The sequence below is a fragment of the Periplaneta americana genome, chromosome 12, assembly GCF_040183065.1.
Source record: "Periplaneta americana isolate PAMFEO1 chromosome 12, P.americana_PAMFEO1_priV1, whole genome shotgun sequence".
Taxonomy (NCBI): Eukaryota; Metazoa; Arthropoda; class Insecta; order Blattodea; family Blattidae; genus Periplaneta; species Periplaneta americana.
Window position 1 is genome coordinate 9,939,601 of NC_091128.1, and position 18,476 is coordinate 9,958,076.

General features: G+C 34.6%; 1 protein-coding gene across 7 annotated transcripts in view; it reads right to left on the reverse strand.

Moving 5' to 3' along the window:
* Window positions 1-18,476, reverse strand: part of LOC138710155 (CD2 antigen cytoplasmic tail-binding protein 2 homolog) — a 122,089-nt gene that overhangs the window by 65,951 nt on the left and 37,662 nt on the right. For all 7 annotated transcript variants that reach the window (XR_011335114.1, XR_011335116.1, XR_011335115.1 and 4 more), the window contains 2 exons: window positions 11,808-11,986; window positions 546-756 (listed from right to left, as the gene is read on the reverse strand). Coding sequence is in view for 4 of the 7 variants with exons in the window: in XM_069840784.1 (XP_069696885.1) it covers window positions 546-756; window positions 11,808-11,986 (390 nt within the window). In the remaining 3 variants the exon portion in view is untranslated. The remainder of the gene's footprint in view (window positions 1-545; window positions 757-11,807; window positions 11,987-18,476) is intronic.

Below are 18,476 nucleotides of genomic sequence, written 5' to 3' on the forward strand. Positions count from 1 at the left end.
TTCGAACCACGAAAGTCTTAGTTACCAGTCTATCGTGCTCTGGAGTGAACAAGACTCTGAAATCAGCTACAAGGGTAGGTCCGGTTTTTTTTGCCACTACTGTGCATAAGCAAGACAATGTTATTGTTAATACTACAGTACATTATTATTATTATTATTATTATTATTATTATTATTATTATTATTATTATTATAGTACAAGGCATTGTGATTTTACCCTCTTTGGTGATAACTGGTATTAGTTGTCAATACTGAAGAGACAGTCAAATCAGCAATTTAAGAACTGCTCTTAAATGATCCTCACTATGATATATGCTATTTTTTTTTAATTAGTGCCTCTAAACGTTTCAGACAGATCTTAAATACTGACACATATAAAAATTCTAATGGCTTACAGGAGTTGAACAAAAGAAAACACACGCACACTCACATGTGCATGTATGTACACACGAACACACTCCATCACTATCACTCTACTTTTTTTTTTTTTTTTTTTTTCTACTATTATTATAAATTTGAATGCCTGACTATGGGATTATAAATACCTTCGCTCTCTTTGTGTGCACTTCTGGATGTATCATCAACTCTATTTCCATTTTCTTCTCCTGTACCAGCACTAGATACTCCTTCCTTTTTCTTTTCAAGTCTTGCTTTTTCCTTTTCATCAAAGTCTTCAGCATACATATCCAATGCATCATCATAATTTATTGCTGATCTACTCTCTTTCTTGACATTTTTACGTTCTGAATCCTCAATCTGAAATGAACATAAATACAATAAATAATAATTACAAGTTACCAAAATTCTAAAAATAATAAAAGAAATATGTTTTATTTAACGACACACTCAACTGCCGAGGTTATATAAGGACCGTTGGTGTGTCAGAATTTTGTCCCACAACAGTTCTTTTACATGCCAATAAATCTACTGACATGAGCCTGTCACATTTAAGCAACCTCAGGCACAGAAAACCAGCACTCTACCGACTACATCACCAGGCTAACTCTTAAAATAATTAAAAAATGTATTTTCAACTAAAGTTTTTCCAAATATCCATTCCTTTTATGTAATATAATGTTTTATTTTAATTGACAGAGTTAAGGACATTCAGCCTTCTCTTCTACTCAATCAGTATGATATAAAATTAGTATATTGCTTAAAGTGTGCTTAAATGCGACAGGCTCATGTCAGTAGATTTACTGGCATGTAAAAGAACACCTGCGGGACAAAATTCCAGCACACCAGCGATGCTGATATAACCTCGGCAGTTGCGAGCATCGTTAAATAAAACATAACATTTAACATTTATAATATAATATAATAGCTACATAATCCATCATTAATGTAATACAATAAATACAGTTTCTTTTGTCATTCCAAAATACCAATACAATAATTATGTAATAATAATAATAATAATAATAATAATAATAATAATAATAATCATTATTAAGCCTACAATATAATGAAATGATTAAACTCAATCATGATTACAATTATAACTTCAATTTGACTATGTTCGTAAGAAATTGCTTAGCCTATTCTTGGAAGTAGTTATTGTCTGGTAGTCCCTAATATTCTGAGTAGAGAATTCCATTGACGAGGGACTGAGACAATAGAAGAGGATGAATAGTAATAATAAAAATAATAATGGTTTTATTTAACCTGGCAGAGTTAAGGCCATAGAGCCTTCTCTAACATTGAACTCAACATTCTATGACGAGAAATTGCTAGGACTGGCTCTCCTGTGACTTGTGGTAGTGACTAGACTACCAAAAGGGCTCGGATTTCTATTTCTAAAAACTCTGGAAATATGTATGCACTTAGGCCATAAAAGCACTAAAATATAGCAAAAAAATAGGAAATATGACGCAAAACAAGTTATTGGCTATTTTACAAAACTGTTTTCGTGAATATTAACTCCTTGTACTGGCCATAGCAGACTGTTCAGCCTATAAATATAGCAGGGCAAAAGACGGGTGAAAAATATCCAACGTCTGTCCTCTGCATGACAGCTATGTTAACAGGGTCACTGAATGTTATGGCAACAGTATAGTTAGAACCTCTTAAGTGTCACATGTTTGGGAGGGTGAAGAGGATGAAGGTGAGACCGATCAGCAACAATTTGACCATAATCCTAACATTCTTTTGTCCTCTGTATTTTGACAATTTACTGCTGGCGAATCCAGTTATCTTCAAACTTCATTTAACCACAAAATATTTCTAAAGAAAATAAATCTAAATAAATAGCCAAACGTAAACAAAATCTCTTGCCATTATTGACAAAAAACATGTTTGGAGAACTGTTAAGACTTTTGTAATGTAACTAAAAATATGCTTTTCTACCATTTTTGATCAAATATGACTTAATGCTAAAATATGGTAAAATATGGATTTTTATAAACAATAAACAATGATTTTTGGAGGAACTAAAAAATTCTGAACGGAAACTCAAAACACAATCTGGCTTCTTCCAGGATATTTATAAATTACAAAGTAAATACAATGTACAAACAACTGATAATATAGAAAAGCTTCTACTCTCAGTACAGCCACTTTCTCAGCCTGAAATTAAATATGAAAATGATCTGATACAATACATCACTGTAAAATGTGACGTCGACCAATCAGTATTAAAATCATTAGCTATTGAAACCATATGTACAAGATATCCAATATCTGAATGGCTTCATATTTATACAGATGAATCTCTGCTTGATAAACATAGTAATGCTGGAGCAGGAATCTACAGTGACATTTTTAGCTTTTACATATCTCTTGGAACACTGTCCACTCATTATGATGGTGAATTAGAAGCCCTGAAACAGCTTTTTCATCACATACATAAATTTAACAAAGTGGTTATACTTAGTGATTATAAATCTGGACTCCAAGGACTAACATCAAGTCCTCCAGGAAACAGACTCGTAAGAGAAATTCTTTCTGCTCTTAAAATGCTACAAGGGCTCGTAAAGAGGTAGTTTTTCAATGGATACCCTCACACTGTGGAATAGTAGGTAATGAAAAAGCTGACTTCCTGGCCAAAAAAGGAACAAACATCAGACAAACTCAAAATAATACAATCTCTTTTCAAGCCTCAAAAGTCAGGATCAAACACATAGTTCAGCCCTTTTGTAAACAGGAATTCCTGAAGAAAAGCGAAGGCAAACCTTGGAACATTCTGCTAGAGCTAGACAGTAATAACATCCCAGATTTACCACGAAAAAAAGGCTGTTGCTATATTTTGTTTAACAACTGGACATGATTGTCTCGCCTCTCATCTACATCGAATTAATATCTACCAGCATCCACAGTACACCCTCTGTAGAAATCAGAACTCCATCATGGATAAAGAACATTTGCTACAATTCCCAGCAATAAAGAAATTAGATGCTGATTTACCATCACAGCTCACCAAATACTATTGGGACGCCCGCAGGAGAATGGAAGAAATCTAAGATCCTTAGTATTGGCCAACAACAACAACATAATCAATAAACACTGTGACATGTTTAAAAAAAGCTAGAAATATGTTTAATTTAACTTAAGCTTATAAAATGAGACTGGGATAAAAATATGACTTGTCACAGAAATCCAATCCCTATTCATAAATACTAAGCACTGAGTTATGCATATAGCTTGGAATTATTATGGGTGAGAGGTACGACATTTCAGAATATTCTTTTCAGGAGGTGTGAGATGAATCTGATGTTTCATTCCCAAACAACTAGAGCACAGACTTTCCAATCCAGGCAATCTAAGTAAAATTTGTAATGAGCAATGATGATGATGTATCAAGTTTTTCCAGAATATTCCTTTTTCCTGTGCTGTCATTCCACCACTGCTTCATAATTCACACAGTCATCCAGAAATCAATGGAAATCTATTACATTGTACCTATAATTTTTCCAGGAGACCAATGCCATGAGATTTTTGTGATAAATGATCTATGGAAGAAATCCCTGATAGCTAGCACTACTTGAGTTGTCAGTTATGGTACATTGAGAAACACAAAGTGAACCTACTTTACTCTACACAGATTAAAGCCTCCTTCACACAGCGACAGTTCTCTCATGACAGTTGCTATAGTCCACTCTCATGATGGGAAGTGTTTATACGAGACTCAGAATGAGACCATACTATCACAAGAAAATGTTAGAAGTGGGAATGGTTGAAGCCATGGCCACAATTGTTAAATTAAGGGAATCATCAAGACCCAAAAAAAAAAATAAAATAAAATAAAATAAATAAATAAATAAATAAATAAATAAATAAATAAATAAATTTTTATTTTTTACATTTTATGACAGTATGGTTCATTCTGCTTAATATGGTATTTGGTTTATGAAAATATTCGAATATTTAATATTTTAAATGTTTTTTAAAAAATATTAGTGTATTTATGTTTCAGAGAAAAAAATTTATCACTTTTCACAAAAAAATTATTATCTCAGGAACTAAAATTGTCTTAGAAGGCTGTGGTTCGGCTTGTTTTGTAGTAAAATTAATGCTTCATAAAGTCTGTGTTTTAAGATCTTGTCCATTCTGATTTGCTAAAAAAATGTTGTTGTCTAGTGCCTTGCATCTGGCAATGAAGCCATTAGCAGTATTAGCTAAAAAAATGTTTGAGAGGAAGAACTCAGAATACTAATGAATCATTCAATAACGTTGTTGGGTATCGAGTCCCAAAAATGGGTTTGTTGATATAATCGTCACCTGAATGCAAGAACTAGGTAACTTGATTCTTCCTATTTTGAGATATTGCCTATTTACTTACATATTGCACTAAGGAATATGTCTCGTTTTCTTTTACTTATTTGTTACAGTGGAAAATAGATGTCGCTGATATCGTTTGATCGGTTACCTAGTTCTTGGATTACATTCTGTGCGATTTTTGCTATGCTATGATAACTAAAAAACGCAAATTTCGAGTTACCTAGTTCTTACATTCAGGTGACGATATCATCGTTGGAACTTGGTGTACTAGATGCTATACTCACATTTAATGATGAATACACTGCAAGAATACAGGCGTTCAGGGATCGGTATTCAAATAGGATACAATACCTCAAAAAACATGGCGGATGAGATAGATGCAACAAACACAACCTAGGAGGCAAGATCCAAGAGAAGGGGGGCAGTATTAGGTGAGCAGGATAGGAAGAAGACAAGGACCACCAACCAGAAGGGTTTTAAAACATTTTTTCTGTAATAGGTGAATTTTTATAGAAATTTTTACTTGAAACATGATTTACTTAAAACTACATTTTTCAACATAAATGATCTGTTTTCTCAGAAACTACTAGGTCTATCTGCATGAAATTTTTACGATACATTTCAGGTAACAGTGTGATGATATGGAATTCCTTTGATTGAGTTTTCTGTAATAGTTTATTAAAAAAATAATAATAATAAAAATAAATAAAATGTCTAATTCTTGTTTTTAATTTTAGAAGTTTATAAAAAAAAATATTGTTTTTCTATTAGATATTTTATCATCAAAACGAATCAGTGCACTCAGAAGGAATGCATAAAAATCCTGTAAAATATCACATTTCTATACCTAGTATGTTCTGTGATAACGGGTCATTAATATTGCTGTTTTAACATTAGTAAGATAGGGCTTGACGACTCCCTTTAATAAAAGTGAAAAAATAAATATAAGAAACAGAAAATAAAAGTGTGGGTTAGGAAGTGGATAGGGAGAAGTGAAAAGTGTGCTTGATGCTTTCAGCACTCTTATGTTAGAGGTGACAAATGAAGATTCAAAATCGTTTTGCAATTTCGTTGAAAATATTCAGTTCATAGTAATTTACAGCAGAAAATTGTATTATACACCATATTAGTGTGGTGTATAATTTAATACATTATTAATTATTAGTAAAAGTTCTTGTATAGTATTGTGGAATATAAAGTTACAACTCTACTGTTGTAAGTATGGAGTAATAAAGTACAAATGTACAAGAAATCTTTGTGACTAATAACTGTTACAGCTCAATACACTTGTAATGTATTAGACCATACTTTTGTAGAATAGGGTCCATGTTGGATGCTAGCCGAAAGCTGGCCTCTTCATTGCACTTTTGGTCGTCCAAGGTCTCGCTTCCCACAAGGATTGTAGTGAAATAGCCTCTGAGGCAGCCTGTTATTGGGCATCCGTGATACATGTTCATACCCGTTGTTTCTGTATGTTGATATGGTATCAGTGATGCAGTTATGTTTAATTCATTACTGTTGTCGACATTCCATTTGTGATCATTAGGCCTGTGACATTGGAGCATGTTTACAGTGAAAGGAAGCCAATTCACTACAGGATATACACGGATTAAGCAAGTGTATGTGTGTATGGAGACGACACAACCGCCATGGTACAGTTCATTCAAGTATGATACAAACTGTCGTGAAGTGTAGTGTGCTCCGCAGTATGGCTCAGAAGGAAAGAAACACGTCTTGGAAACTAGAATATTTAGTTTCACAGTATGGTGCAGATGTATTTTGCATTCTAAATAGCAATCTGTATTGTAAACTTTGCAATGTCAGCATTACGTCTGCTAAAAACAAGGAATATAATGTTCAAAGGCACATAAGTACAATGAAACACAAACGGCTGGAACAGTAAATGTGCAGAAGGACCGTATATTAAATTCAACATTTTATGAAGACATGTGTAAAGCATTTATACCTGCCGACAAATCATTTAACAAACTCGCAAATACGGCATTCCGCGAGTTTTTACAGAAATACACTAGAAGAGAAATTCCACATCAGACTACGTTACTGAAGTAATATGTCGAGAAAATTTACAACACATGCATTACTGAGATCAGGTGTAAACTAACAAACCAACACATATGGTGTCAATTGATGAGACGACGGATGCTGTTGGGCGGCATGTAGTTTATGTGATTGTTGGGGGCCTGGATCCAGAAGGCCCTGCTGGATCATACCTACTGTCGTGTGATGTGATAAATGCTGTGAACAATTGAGGCACACAGTTCCAAAACCCTCTAAATCCACTTTTTCACCAAAATTATTTTTTATCTCTTTATAGTAAGAATTAATGCACTCTATTGACCTATATATCAATAATGTTCAAAAGAGCTCTACATATAGTGAAAAAATTCATTTGAAAAATAGTTACTATTCCAATATCCTCTAAATCCAATCTCTTACTTACTTACTTACTTACAAATGGCTTTTAAGGAACCCGAAGGTTCATTGCCGCCCTCACATAAGCCCGCCATCGGTCCCTATCCTGTGCAAGATTAATCCAGTCTCTATCATCATATCCCACCTCCCTCAAATCCATTTTAATATTATCCTCCCATCTACGTCTCGGCCTCCCTAAAGGTCTTTTTCCCTCCGGTCTCCCAACTAACACTCTATATGCATTACTGGATTCGCCCATACGTGCTACATGCCCTGCCCATCTCAAACATCTGGATTTAATGTTCCTAATTATGTCAGGTGAAGAATACAATGCGTGCAGTTCTGCATTGTGTAACTTTCTTCATTCTCCTGTAACTTCATCCCTCTTAGCCCCAAATATTTTCCTAAGCACCTTATTCTCAAACACCCTTAACCTATATTCCTCTCTCAGAGTGAGAGTCCAAGTTTCACAACCATACAGAAAAACCAGTAATATAACTGTTTTATAAATTCTAACTTTCAGATTTTTGGGCAGCAGACTGGATGATAAGAGCTTCTTAACCGAATAATAACACGCATTTCCCATATTTATTCTGCGTTTAATTTCCTCCCGAGTGTCATTTATATTTGTTACTGTTGCTCCAAGATATTTGAATTTTTCCACCTCTTCGAAGGATAAATCTCCAATTTTTATATTTCCATTTCGTACAATATTCTGGTCACGAGACATAATCATATACTTTGTCTTTTCGTGATTTATTTTCGAACCGATCGCTTTACTTGCTTCAAGTAAAATTTCCGTGTTTTCCCTAATCGTTTGTGTATTTTCTCCTAACATATTCACGTCATCCGCATAGACAAGAAGCTGATGTATCCCGTTCAATTCCAAACCCTCTCTGTTATCCTGAACTTTCCTAATGGCATATTCTAAAGCGAAGTTAAAAAGTAAAGGTGATAGTAATCCAATCTCTACTTTTCCAAAATCCTCTAAATACCATGCGACTTTTCCAATATTCTCTATAACCAGTATTTATTTTTTGCATATTCTAGTAGTGTAGGCCTACTGATTGTGAGATCTGGCACTTGGTATGCCTTATCATGTTTTCCCGCAGGTAGAGTCTTTGATAGATTAGAAAAAGAATAAGGAAAATAAATACGATCACTGATTCTTCTGAATACATCAGAATTTATGTAGAAGAAGGAACTGTTAAGAAGCTAGTATATGATGTTCCTGTCAACAGCTGGAAGGAAAGGAGTGACACAGGTGCTGAAAGCATTTTCAACTTAGCCCCTTCTAAGAGAATTTTCTTCAAAAAGGGAAGTCAGGTGTATTAGTGAGAGGAGAATGCCACTATCGTAACGATTTTGGAGTTTACTGAAGTCTTTTGAAACGAGGAGAAGCGATCCATGACTTGCAGTTGCAAAGAAAACAGTTTGGGGTGGCAGTAATAAAGGAGAAAATTCAAGATATTGATAAACTTTTTTCAAAATATTTCGGTCCTTTGTGGAAAACAAACAACGATCTGGAATTTTATGCCCATCTCATCAATGAAAATGGAGAGCAAGCAGAGGAAGCAGAAGAAGACGAAGGAAACATTTTGGTTACCTAAATCTGTGCTTCATTGGCTGGTCACGATAATATCTTTGAAAAATATTGGAGTGAAAGAGGTCAAATGACTTTACTGTCAAAAGCCTGGCATTAGAAAACAACAACAACATTTTGGTCACCTGAAGCTGTAGGAGTAAATGTCAATTTATAAAATGATGGTTCAAAGTAAACCCTGGACTGAGTTCTATTTTTTATTGCTGGAATTCCATTATGATATTTGTGATTATTGCATACATCTGGAGATATTTTTGGTCGATGAAAGTGACGACCTGAAGCTGTAGGAGCAAAGTGTATTTGTAAGGAGATTGTTCAAAGTAAATCCTGGACTGAATTCTATGTTCTTTATTGCTGGGATTCCATTGTGATATGTGTGATTGTTGCATACATTTGAAGATATTTTTCTCTTGGAATTCAGCTCAACAGTGTTCTATTAAGAGTTGAGTAATGATTACTTTCGTATGTATTCGAGCACGTAGCCCACCATATCCAAATTTGTAGCATGATTATAGGTTATTTTCTTTATTTTATTGGGTTATTTTACGACGCTGTATCAACATCTAGTTTATTTAGCGTCTGAATGAAATGAAGGTGATAATGCCGGTGAGTCCGGAGTCCAGCACCGAAAGTTACCCAGCATTTGCTCGTATTGGGTTGAGGGAAAACCCCGGAAAAAACCTCAACCAGGTAACTTGCCCGTACCGGGATTCGAAGCCGGGCCACCTGGTTTCGCGGCCAGACGTGCTGACCGTTACTCCACAGGTGTGGACTATAGATTGTTTCTTGAGTAATTCTTTATCTTCAATCTGCATTCTTATTTACGTGAACAGTATAATAATCAATAATATCCTTGTAAAGCTTCTATAAAAAAATATGTTAGCTGAAATCTACTAAGGAAGAGACGAGTGAAGTGCTTTGTGTGGAGTGTGCCATTGTATATTTGCCGGCCTGGATGGCTCAAGCAGTAGGGGCACGGCATGTCTCTATCACTTGGTGGGTTCGAGTCCCGCCTTGGGCATGGGTGTTGTGTACGTACTAGTTTAAGAAAGCGGAAAACAGAGAAAGAGAAACGAAAAAGGGGAGAAAGAAAAAATGGATAAAGGGGAAAAAAACAAAGTAGAGTAAATTTCTACAAAAAAAAAAAAGAAAAAAAAAGAAAAATATGGGGGCAGAAACATGGACATTACGACGAAATGAAGAGAAACAAATAAAAGCATTTGAAATGTGGATATGGAGAAGAATGGAGCATGTGAAGCGGACAGACAGAATAAGAAACGAAGCTGTGTTGGAAAGAGTGGATGAAGAAAGAATGATGCTGAAACTGATCAGAAAGAGAAAAAAGGAATTTTTTGGGTCACTGACTGAGAAGAAACTGTCTACTTAAGGATGCCATGGAAGGAATAGTGAACGGGAGAAAAGTTCAGGGCAGGAGAAGATATCAGATGATAGACGACATTATGATATACCGATGATATGCGGAGACCAAGAGGAAGGCAGAAAATAGGAACGATTGGAGAATGCTGGGTTTGCAGTGAAAGATCTGCGCATGGGCAGAACATTTATGATTGAATGAGTTGAAATCTTTGTTTTCATAGGCTTCATCTCGTGTCTAAAACTTGACATATTTAAAGTTCCTTTCCAATATCCGCTAAATACATTTATTCCTTTCCAATATCCTCTAAATAAAGATTGAGTTCCAAAACCCACTAAATACAAAAAAGAACATTAATTTTTGGCAATATGGTTTATAATATTTATATGAAAAATTATATTGATGTTTTCTACTTTCAAGTTAAGTTCACTAGAAAAAAAAATCAGTCATTTCAAAATAAAAACAAAAGCAGTAAAAGTTTTTTTCGTTTCCTGAAAAATTTGCTCAAATCGATTTAGAGGGTTTTGGAACTGCACTCCTCAACTACAATATGTAGGGTTTTTCAACATGCAATGCAATTATTATGGCCATCAGGTATAGAGCATGACAAGGTACTTCTGATTGTTACCGATGCAGCATCCAATATGTTAAAGGCAGTAAACATACAGAAAGATGGTATGCATCACATGTCTCGCCCAAACAGCAGAGGAGGTTAGACGCCATTCAGAGAGATGTATGTATTATTCTCTTCTGCAGACTGTACAGTACAGAGTGCTGCGTACTCTATGTACCTATATCCTGGAGTGAGTTGGCTTTCTTTCACTGTACACATGCTCCAATGTCACAGGCCTAGTGATCATATAAAATATATCCGACCAAAGGTCTTAGGACTTCTCATTTCTGCACTTCTATTCTTTGAAGTTGTCAGAATGTTAAGGTTCATGTTTCTGAGCTATATTACAAAGTTGGAATTGCCATGACTTTATAACATTTCGAAATGTCTCTGGTAGACTTTTTTATTATGTCTTACTAATAAAAACTCTTATACAGACATTTAACTGTCTTATACTTACACAATGAATAACTCATTCATAATTCGTATGTAAATTCCAATAATCACTACATATGTCATGTATAACAGTACAACTGTTACATAGCTATGTCATAGTTTCGTCATTACTTCATTACAAAATGTGATAGAATAATAAAATTGTGGTTCTCTATTGCATCCGATTCTGAGCGTTAGTGTGCCACGCTAAGTATCGACAGTACAACTGGACCTGGTCGATTACCACATTATATTTTGGTCAAAGAGTATAGCTACAGCAATATTATTCTAATTCTTCTGTGCTCCTTGGTTTGTTCTTCTGTGGTTACAAGGCAACCATCATCGTAAAATGACAATCTATACAAACAGCTGTTAGAGGGGTGCCCATTTTTTTTATCTCTGTACAACACTCAAACAAGGGATTTCTGTATATAACTACTGCAAAGCAATTCCCATGTATAATTACAGGCTGTTTATACATCCATAGCTTATGCATGGTTTATTAGTAATGTTTTCTGTCCCAACTCTACTTAAGTCTCCTATAAAAACTATATATGGTTTATTAGTAAGACCATATATCTCTGAAATTTATGTAAGAAAGCCATTCTAGATATTTATCTAAATGAACTTACCAACTTCGATATATGTTCATAGCTTTCCTGGTAAATATCCATGTTACCAGTTTCAGTAAGGAGACGATTAGCCAGTTCTGTCAAATCCATTAGTTGCTGTTGGTTTCCCTGTTGACCATCATCTTGTCCAGCTTTCTTTTGCCACCATCGCTCTGATGCTGACATAGTTTTGTTGCCTCCTGAGGAAGTAATAGTTCTAATTTTTATTTTGCATTAAAAAATTTAAAAGACCATAAATTAGTGAAGAATAATAAACAGAGCTACCTCTGATTGAAGTTCTGGCTGATATGTACATCTATTATCAGGCAGTAGGTACATCACTTGATGATATGTATCAGAGGAAGATTAATTGTTTGTATACATCTGAAGTCTGATTAGTGTAATATGTAACTAGTCAGCGATGTATGCAATTATCTCCTGGCCTAGATGCCTCATGAGTGATGCTTTATGGTGTCACTTATGAGGTTCAGACCTGTCTTCGGACAGTTGACTAAACCACAACAATAAGCAGATCAATATTAAGATATAGAGATTGTATAGATAGTTTAAGAAGTAGGAGGAAAAGAGGAAAAAATGGAAAAAATTGGATTTGGACTGATAGATTCTGCCCTTGGGCAGACAATTACGAATGAATGAAATAAACAGATACATAGAAATTGAAAATAAGGACTGCATTAATAAACAAGGTAAAGGAAAATATAGTAATGGATTATCTGCATCATACAAAATGAATTCAAACATGATTTGAGAATATCTTAGAGAGAGAAAAGTGTCGCTTTAAGAAGAGTACAAGTTGTATACGCAGTATTGTAAAAGAACGACTTTTATAACCATATATCATATTTTATTGGTTGTGAGAAACTTAAGGTAACATGAACAGTAATTTATTAATACTTTAAAAAAATTTACAAAATAATATTCCCAATAATTCTGAGAAACGACAATATAAACAAGTTGAAAACAGGAAAACAGAAGTCCGTAAAGAATTTAAGAATAGCATGATAGCAAGATTTCAGAACCAATAAAAATGAAAAGAAAAATGTGACTGAATTGTGATCTACAACGGATATTAATGCTTATTTTATGAAAGAGAATACAGCTAGAATATATTCATGAACAATACAATTAATACAACATTGTATGATGTTACGCTTACGAAATTATGGAAAAATTTAAGATCATAACACATTATATAAGTACTGTACCACATGTCTGGCTTATAGGTTTAATATTACGACGTTTTATAACTTTCACTGTATTAAGATTCCAATTCGAAATTGTTGTAAATATGATGATATCTATGACAATTTATGAAAAATACCATACTTTGGTGCTGGTGTGGTGTGCATGATCAGAATGAGCAAAGATGACGATATGAACACCTCAACAGAAATTGTTCTGCATTCTTTCACTGATGGAAATGAAATCTGTGAAGTGTAGACAACGTGCATTTCAGAATGAATTTAACTTTGGCATCACAAAGATGTTCCTACCTAGATGTGAGCATAGTTAAATGGGACAAGCATTAAGAGAAATGGGCTGTATTGTGTCCGTGCATGGAAAGCATAGTAAAATAAAGGTCTTTGAGAAAAAAGTGGAAAGATTCACACGACCTTTGCAAAAATCCTAAGGAAGTCAATTCGAGCCGAAGCATTCACTTGTCCTCCATGCTCACTGGATCTTACTCATCTGAACTTTTTCCTGTGGAATTTTGTGAAGGACCAAGTGTATCATGTACCTCAGGATAACTTCAACGATTTGTGACACAAAATTCGTCAAGCTATCCACAGTACAAATGTTTCTGAATATCTGGTTGGAGGTGGAGTGCAGGTTGGATATCTGCCATGCCACTGGGGGGGGGGGGGGTTGCACATATGAAGAGGTGGATTCCAAAGTGTCCTAAGTTATTTTTTTTTTTTTAAGATTTTAACTTGCTTTATTCACATTTTAATTTATCCTTTTCCAGTTTATAGGGCTATTGTTAAATTTATTTTACCATTTTTCGTCATTTCTCTCATAACTTGTCATTTGGACTTATGCCAGTTTGGAATCCACTTCTTCATATCGAAGTTCCTTGAGTGTGACACAAAATGCTTGAGTCTCTGTACTAGAATACACGAGGTTTGCCAATAAATTATGGTAACTTTTTAAATTCTGTTGAGTCTAAATCGACATTTTTGTGTATCCTAATCAAGCACACTATGCCAGTGCGACGATGTGGTATTTTGCATGAAGCCACAGATATCATCACATATACAAGAATTTCGAGTCTGAATCTAAAATCTAATACAACTAAAGTTATAAATAGCTATGATGTTAAACCTAAGCTGGACTCACTATATTATAAGATAATGGTACAAATGCATAATGCAAGAACTGTAAACGTTTCAAATGCTCCTAGTTGCTTCTCTTCACTTCATCGTAATGTCCATGTTTCTGCCCCATACAATGATACACTCCACACAAAGCACTTCACTAGTCTTTTCTTTAGTTCTTTCTCCAGAGGTCCGCATAAGATGCTCCTTTTCCTAATAAAAGCTTCCTTTGCCATTGCTGTTCTCCTTTTGACTTCTTGTTACTGCTTATAGTACATCCCAAGTATTTTAAGTTGTAAACTTGCTCTATTGCCTCATTTAGAATTCGCAAGTTTACCTTCTTTATTTTTCTTCCTATGACCATGGTCTTCGTCTTGTTGGCATTTATATTCATTTCATATCGCTCACAGCTGTCATTTAGCTTTAGTAGCATATCCCTTACTATCATCTCCTCATCTGCTAACATTGTCATATCAGCAAATCTTATACACTTTATTCTTCTTCCTCTTACTATCACTCCGCCCATGTTCTGAAAACAGTTCTTCACTAAGTCCTCCAAGTAGATGTTGAACGGGGTAGGTTATAAAGGGCATCGTTGATGTACTCCTCTTCCTATTTTGCTTCCTTCTGACATTTCTTCTCCTATCCTGACTTGACTCATTTCATATAAAGGTTACTGAATAGCCTCTGCTCTTTCCAATTCACGCCAATTTTCTTTAGGATCCCCATCAATTTCGTCCTATCCATTTTGTCAAACGCTTTTTCTTGGTTCAAAAATACTATAAGAACTTCTTTATTCTTCTCTAGGTATCTTTCGTTGATTGTTCATAGGACTCCAATTGCATCTCTCGTACCTTTTCCCTTCCTGAAGCCAAACTGCTCTTCTTTCAACTGTACTTCCATTTTCTGATTATATGTATACTTACATGAAGTACAAAATGTTATGATGTAGTACAATTATCACAAGGGACCATACTTTGTCCAACGAGGTTATAAGATTAAGTATTACTGGAGTTTTAAGTAGATGACGCGAGTACATCTAGCAAGCGAAGTACTTGACAGATTGCTCACGTGACTGTGTTCGGCAGAACAAAACATGGACTACTTTAACAATTACACTAATATTTACAATTTAAATTATTTACATTATGTATACTAAACTATGCTATTTATATATATAATTTGAACTGGTAATGGAAATTACGGGACAATGGCTGAATGGATTTTAATAAATGACCCCTCATTTTGAAGCTTGAAGCTCAAAGTTTTTCAGAAAAATAGTAGTTTTCAGTGAAATGTCAGTTTTCCTACATAATTTTCCTATTTTCCAAAATCCATCTTTCATCAGTTTTGAGAAATAATTGCATTTCAAAATAAAACAAAACACACACTACAATAAACTACAAGCTATTACACGAAGGCCATGATCTGCAGCATTGCTGACATATTTAGAGTTGAAATTCAATTGGTTATTAAAAACTTCAAGATTTACTAAAAATAATTTACAGGTCTGATTCTCCGGTGTGTAATTTTCTGAGTATAGCTGTGTATTGGATATTAAAATCTACAAAACTTGAGGTGGTTTGATGACATCATTACCATTAGAAATTAATTATTAATATAGTTAATGCCATGCTGTTAATATATCAACTACAAAACTTGCGTAAGATAATAATATTATTATTAAAAATCAAATATTTTATAGTTATTAATAAAGTGGGTTGGGTCTTTTTCATATATTTAATTATTTATTTCTCAAACTATTTATTTATTATTTAATTATTTTTTCATATATTTAATTATTTATTTCTCAAACTATGGTCCGAGGACCACCTGTGGTCCTCGAGGTCTGCCCTTTTGGTTCTTCAAAAAAGACAGAAGAAAAAATAAAATTCAAACGAATTTCTTATCACACTATAGCTGAAAATCTCAGTTTGGAAATGAACCATGGCAATCGCCTTTCACTTTTTCTCCCAGTACTGACATTTTATGAAATTTATTACCCTACTCGTCTACCGAATTCGCACTCTACCCTCAGCAACAAAAGAGGGATGTAAAGCACCATGAACGTGGTGTTTCTCGCCACCTTTTCCCTGCACATCCCGTGTCTGTAACCCAGCCAGGGACCGCCCGAATTCATAACAGAGGTCCAAAGTACCGAATCTTTTCATGTATTTATGACTTTCTTAATAGTTTTGCCGACACCCAGTCTGCACACTGAAATGGTCACATACTGTACGTCGTACACCAATAATAGAACGTGCCAAATTGCATATTTACTTGTTGGAAATCAGGCATGTTTCTGCATTAATTCTTTTTATTTCTGTTTTTCCAGATGACGATATAAGAAATTTTAGACTCTGTCTATTTTAAAATCCGGGCAAATCAGATCCAAAAATTCAAATTACAATACTTTTCTAATTATATTTTTTGTACCCAATCACAAGTAACCTAAAAAGGTGGTCCTCACTTCAAAAAAATTTGAGAAACGCTGTGCTAGAGAAATTATGTAATGGACAACTAACGTCTACTTTTAAAATTCCCTTAAAATGGGAATGGAGATGATTGTAACTATAAGGGAGATTTAGATGCTGTTGTGGAATGTGGTTGTGAAGATGTTATTTTTGTTTGTGAGGATGTTGAGTTAGAAGAAAATAATATGATGGCGCTGATATAGGCCTACTACATTGTAGGTTATGTTACCAAGTGTGTAAGTGTAGTAGTAAAGTGTGTTAGATGTTGACAAGTTTATACAGTGATCAGACATTAGAATATTCCAGTGATACAGTAGAATTGAATAATTATTTAAGAATAATAGACAGAGGAGGACTCATGTGGCGCACACAATTCGTAACAAATGTGACTGTACTTGCATATAATGTATTCCATTGTTTAATTTCGGACAAATATGAGAGCGACTTCATTAATGCAACAAATCAAAGGCGTCTCTTGAAAACATTAATATGTGAACAATGTGAAAGTGTTGGTAATAGTGGTAACTTTACAGTGGGTGATTGCGAACATTCCACAAGTATGCTAGTTTCTAGAGCCACAACTAGATTGGCTAATATTCTAAAATGAAACAAGATAGTATTGCCGGTGCTTCAGGAACAAGAAGAAAATTGCAGAGTTTCACAAAAAAACAGGTACCGATAACAGTGTGTATTTAAATGACATCTCATGAATAACTATACTGCTTCTACTTCTTCAGAGAACTGCGCATTCCTGTCAATTTTCTGCTTTCTTAACTGTCGTTTTTCTGTACTAACAGTAGTAAGAAACGAGCTTTGAATGACTTCCGCCGAATTTGGAATAGACATCGACTGACTTGAACTGTCAACATAGAAAACAAAAAATCACTACCTGTTTAAGAGTTCCACACTCAATCGCTTTCACCTTCATCTTGACAATAATAAAAGCCTAACCTAACCTAACCTGTCACTAAAATCCTAAACTAATCTAACCTAACCTAACTTGTCACGGATTCGCCTATACAAGACATAACAAAAGCCTAAACTTTCCTAACTTAACCTGTTAAAGTTTCGTATATGCAAAGCATAATAAAAGCCTAAACTAACCTAACCTAACACTAAAATCCTAAACTAACCTAACCTAACTTTTCACAGATTCGCCTATACACGGCATAACAAAAGCCTAAACTATCCTAACCTAACTTGTCACAGTTTCGTATGTGCAAAGAATAATAAAAGCCTAAACTAACCTAACCTAACCTAACCTAACCTAACACTAAAATTCTAAACTAACGTAACACAGATTTGCCTATACAAACACCCTAAACTACCGTAACCTAACCTGTCACAGATAAGTACGTAAGACATAATAAAAGTCTAAACTAACCTAGCCTGTCATAACACTCTATTTTCTTACCCCTACACACTTCCCTGAGGTATGAAAATGGCCGAATTTCTATGCAAACTAGCGTGAAACGTTTGTAATGTCTCGTAAGTTATGTTGGTACGACATGTAAGACTGCTGAACATGCATATATCCACAATAGGAAAAGAAGTCAATCAACTCTCGTTTAACAACCGCAGTACGTAGTAGTAGTAGTAGTAGTAGTAGTAGTAGTAGTAGTAGTAGTAGTGGTAGATAAAATAATAATTATGCTGATTACTGTCTTGTTAATATAATTTACTATTAACTAGAGTAAATAATGCCAAGCACCGCTATTAAATATACCCAAGAGAAATGGCATGCAGAGCATGCCCCGTTTGTATGACGTCACGATTCTGCTATCCAGTCCTGATAAAGAACTTATAGCAAAGGCCCCGGCAGAACCCTATGAATGAATGAGTGTATGCCCTCTTGTTCTCTTTTGTATCCACTGTCCACG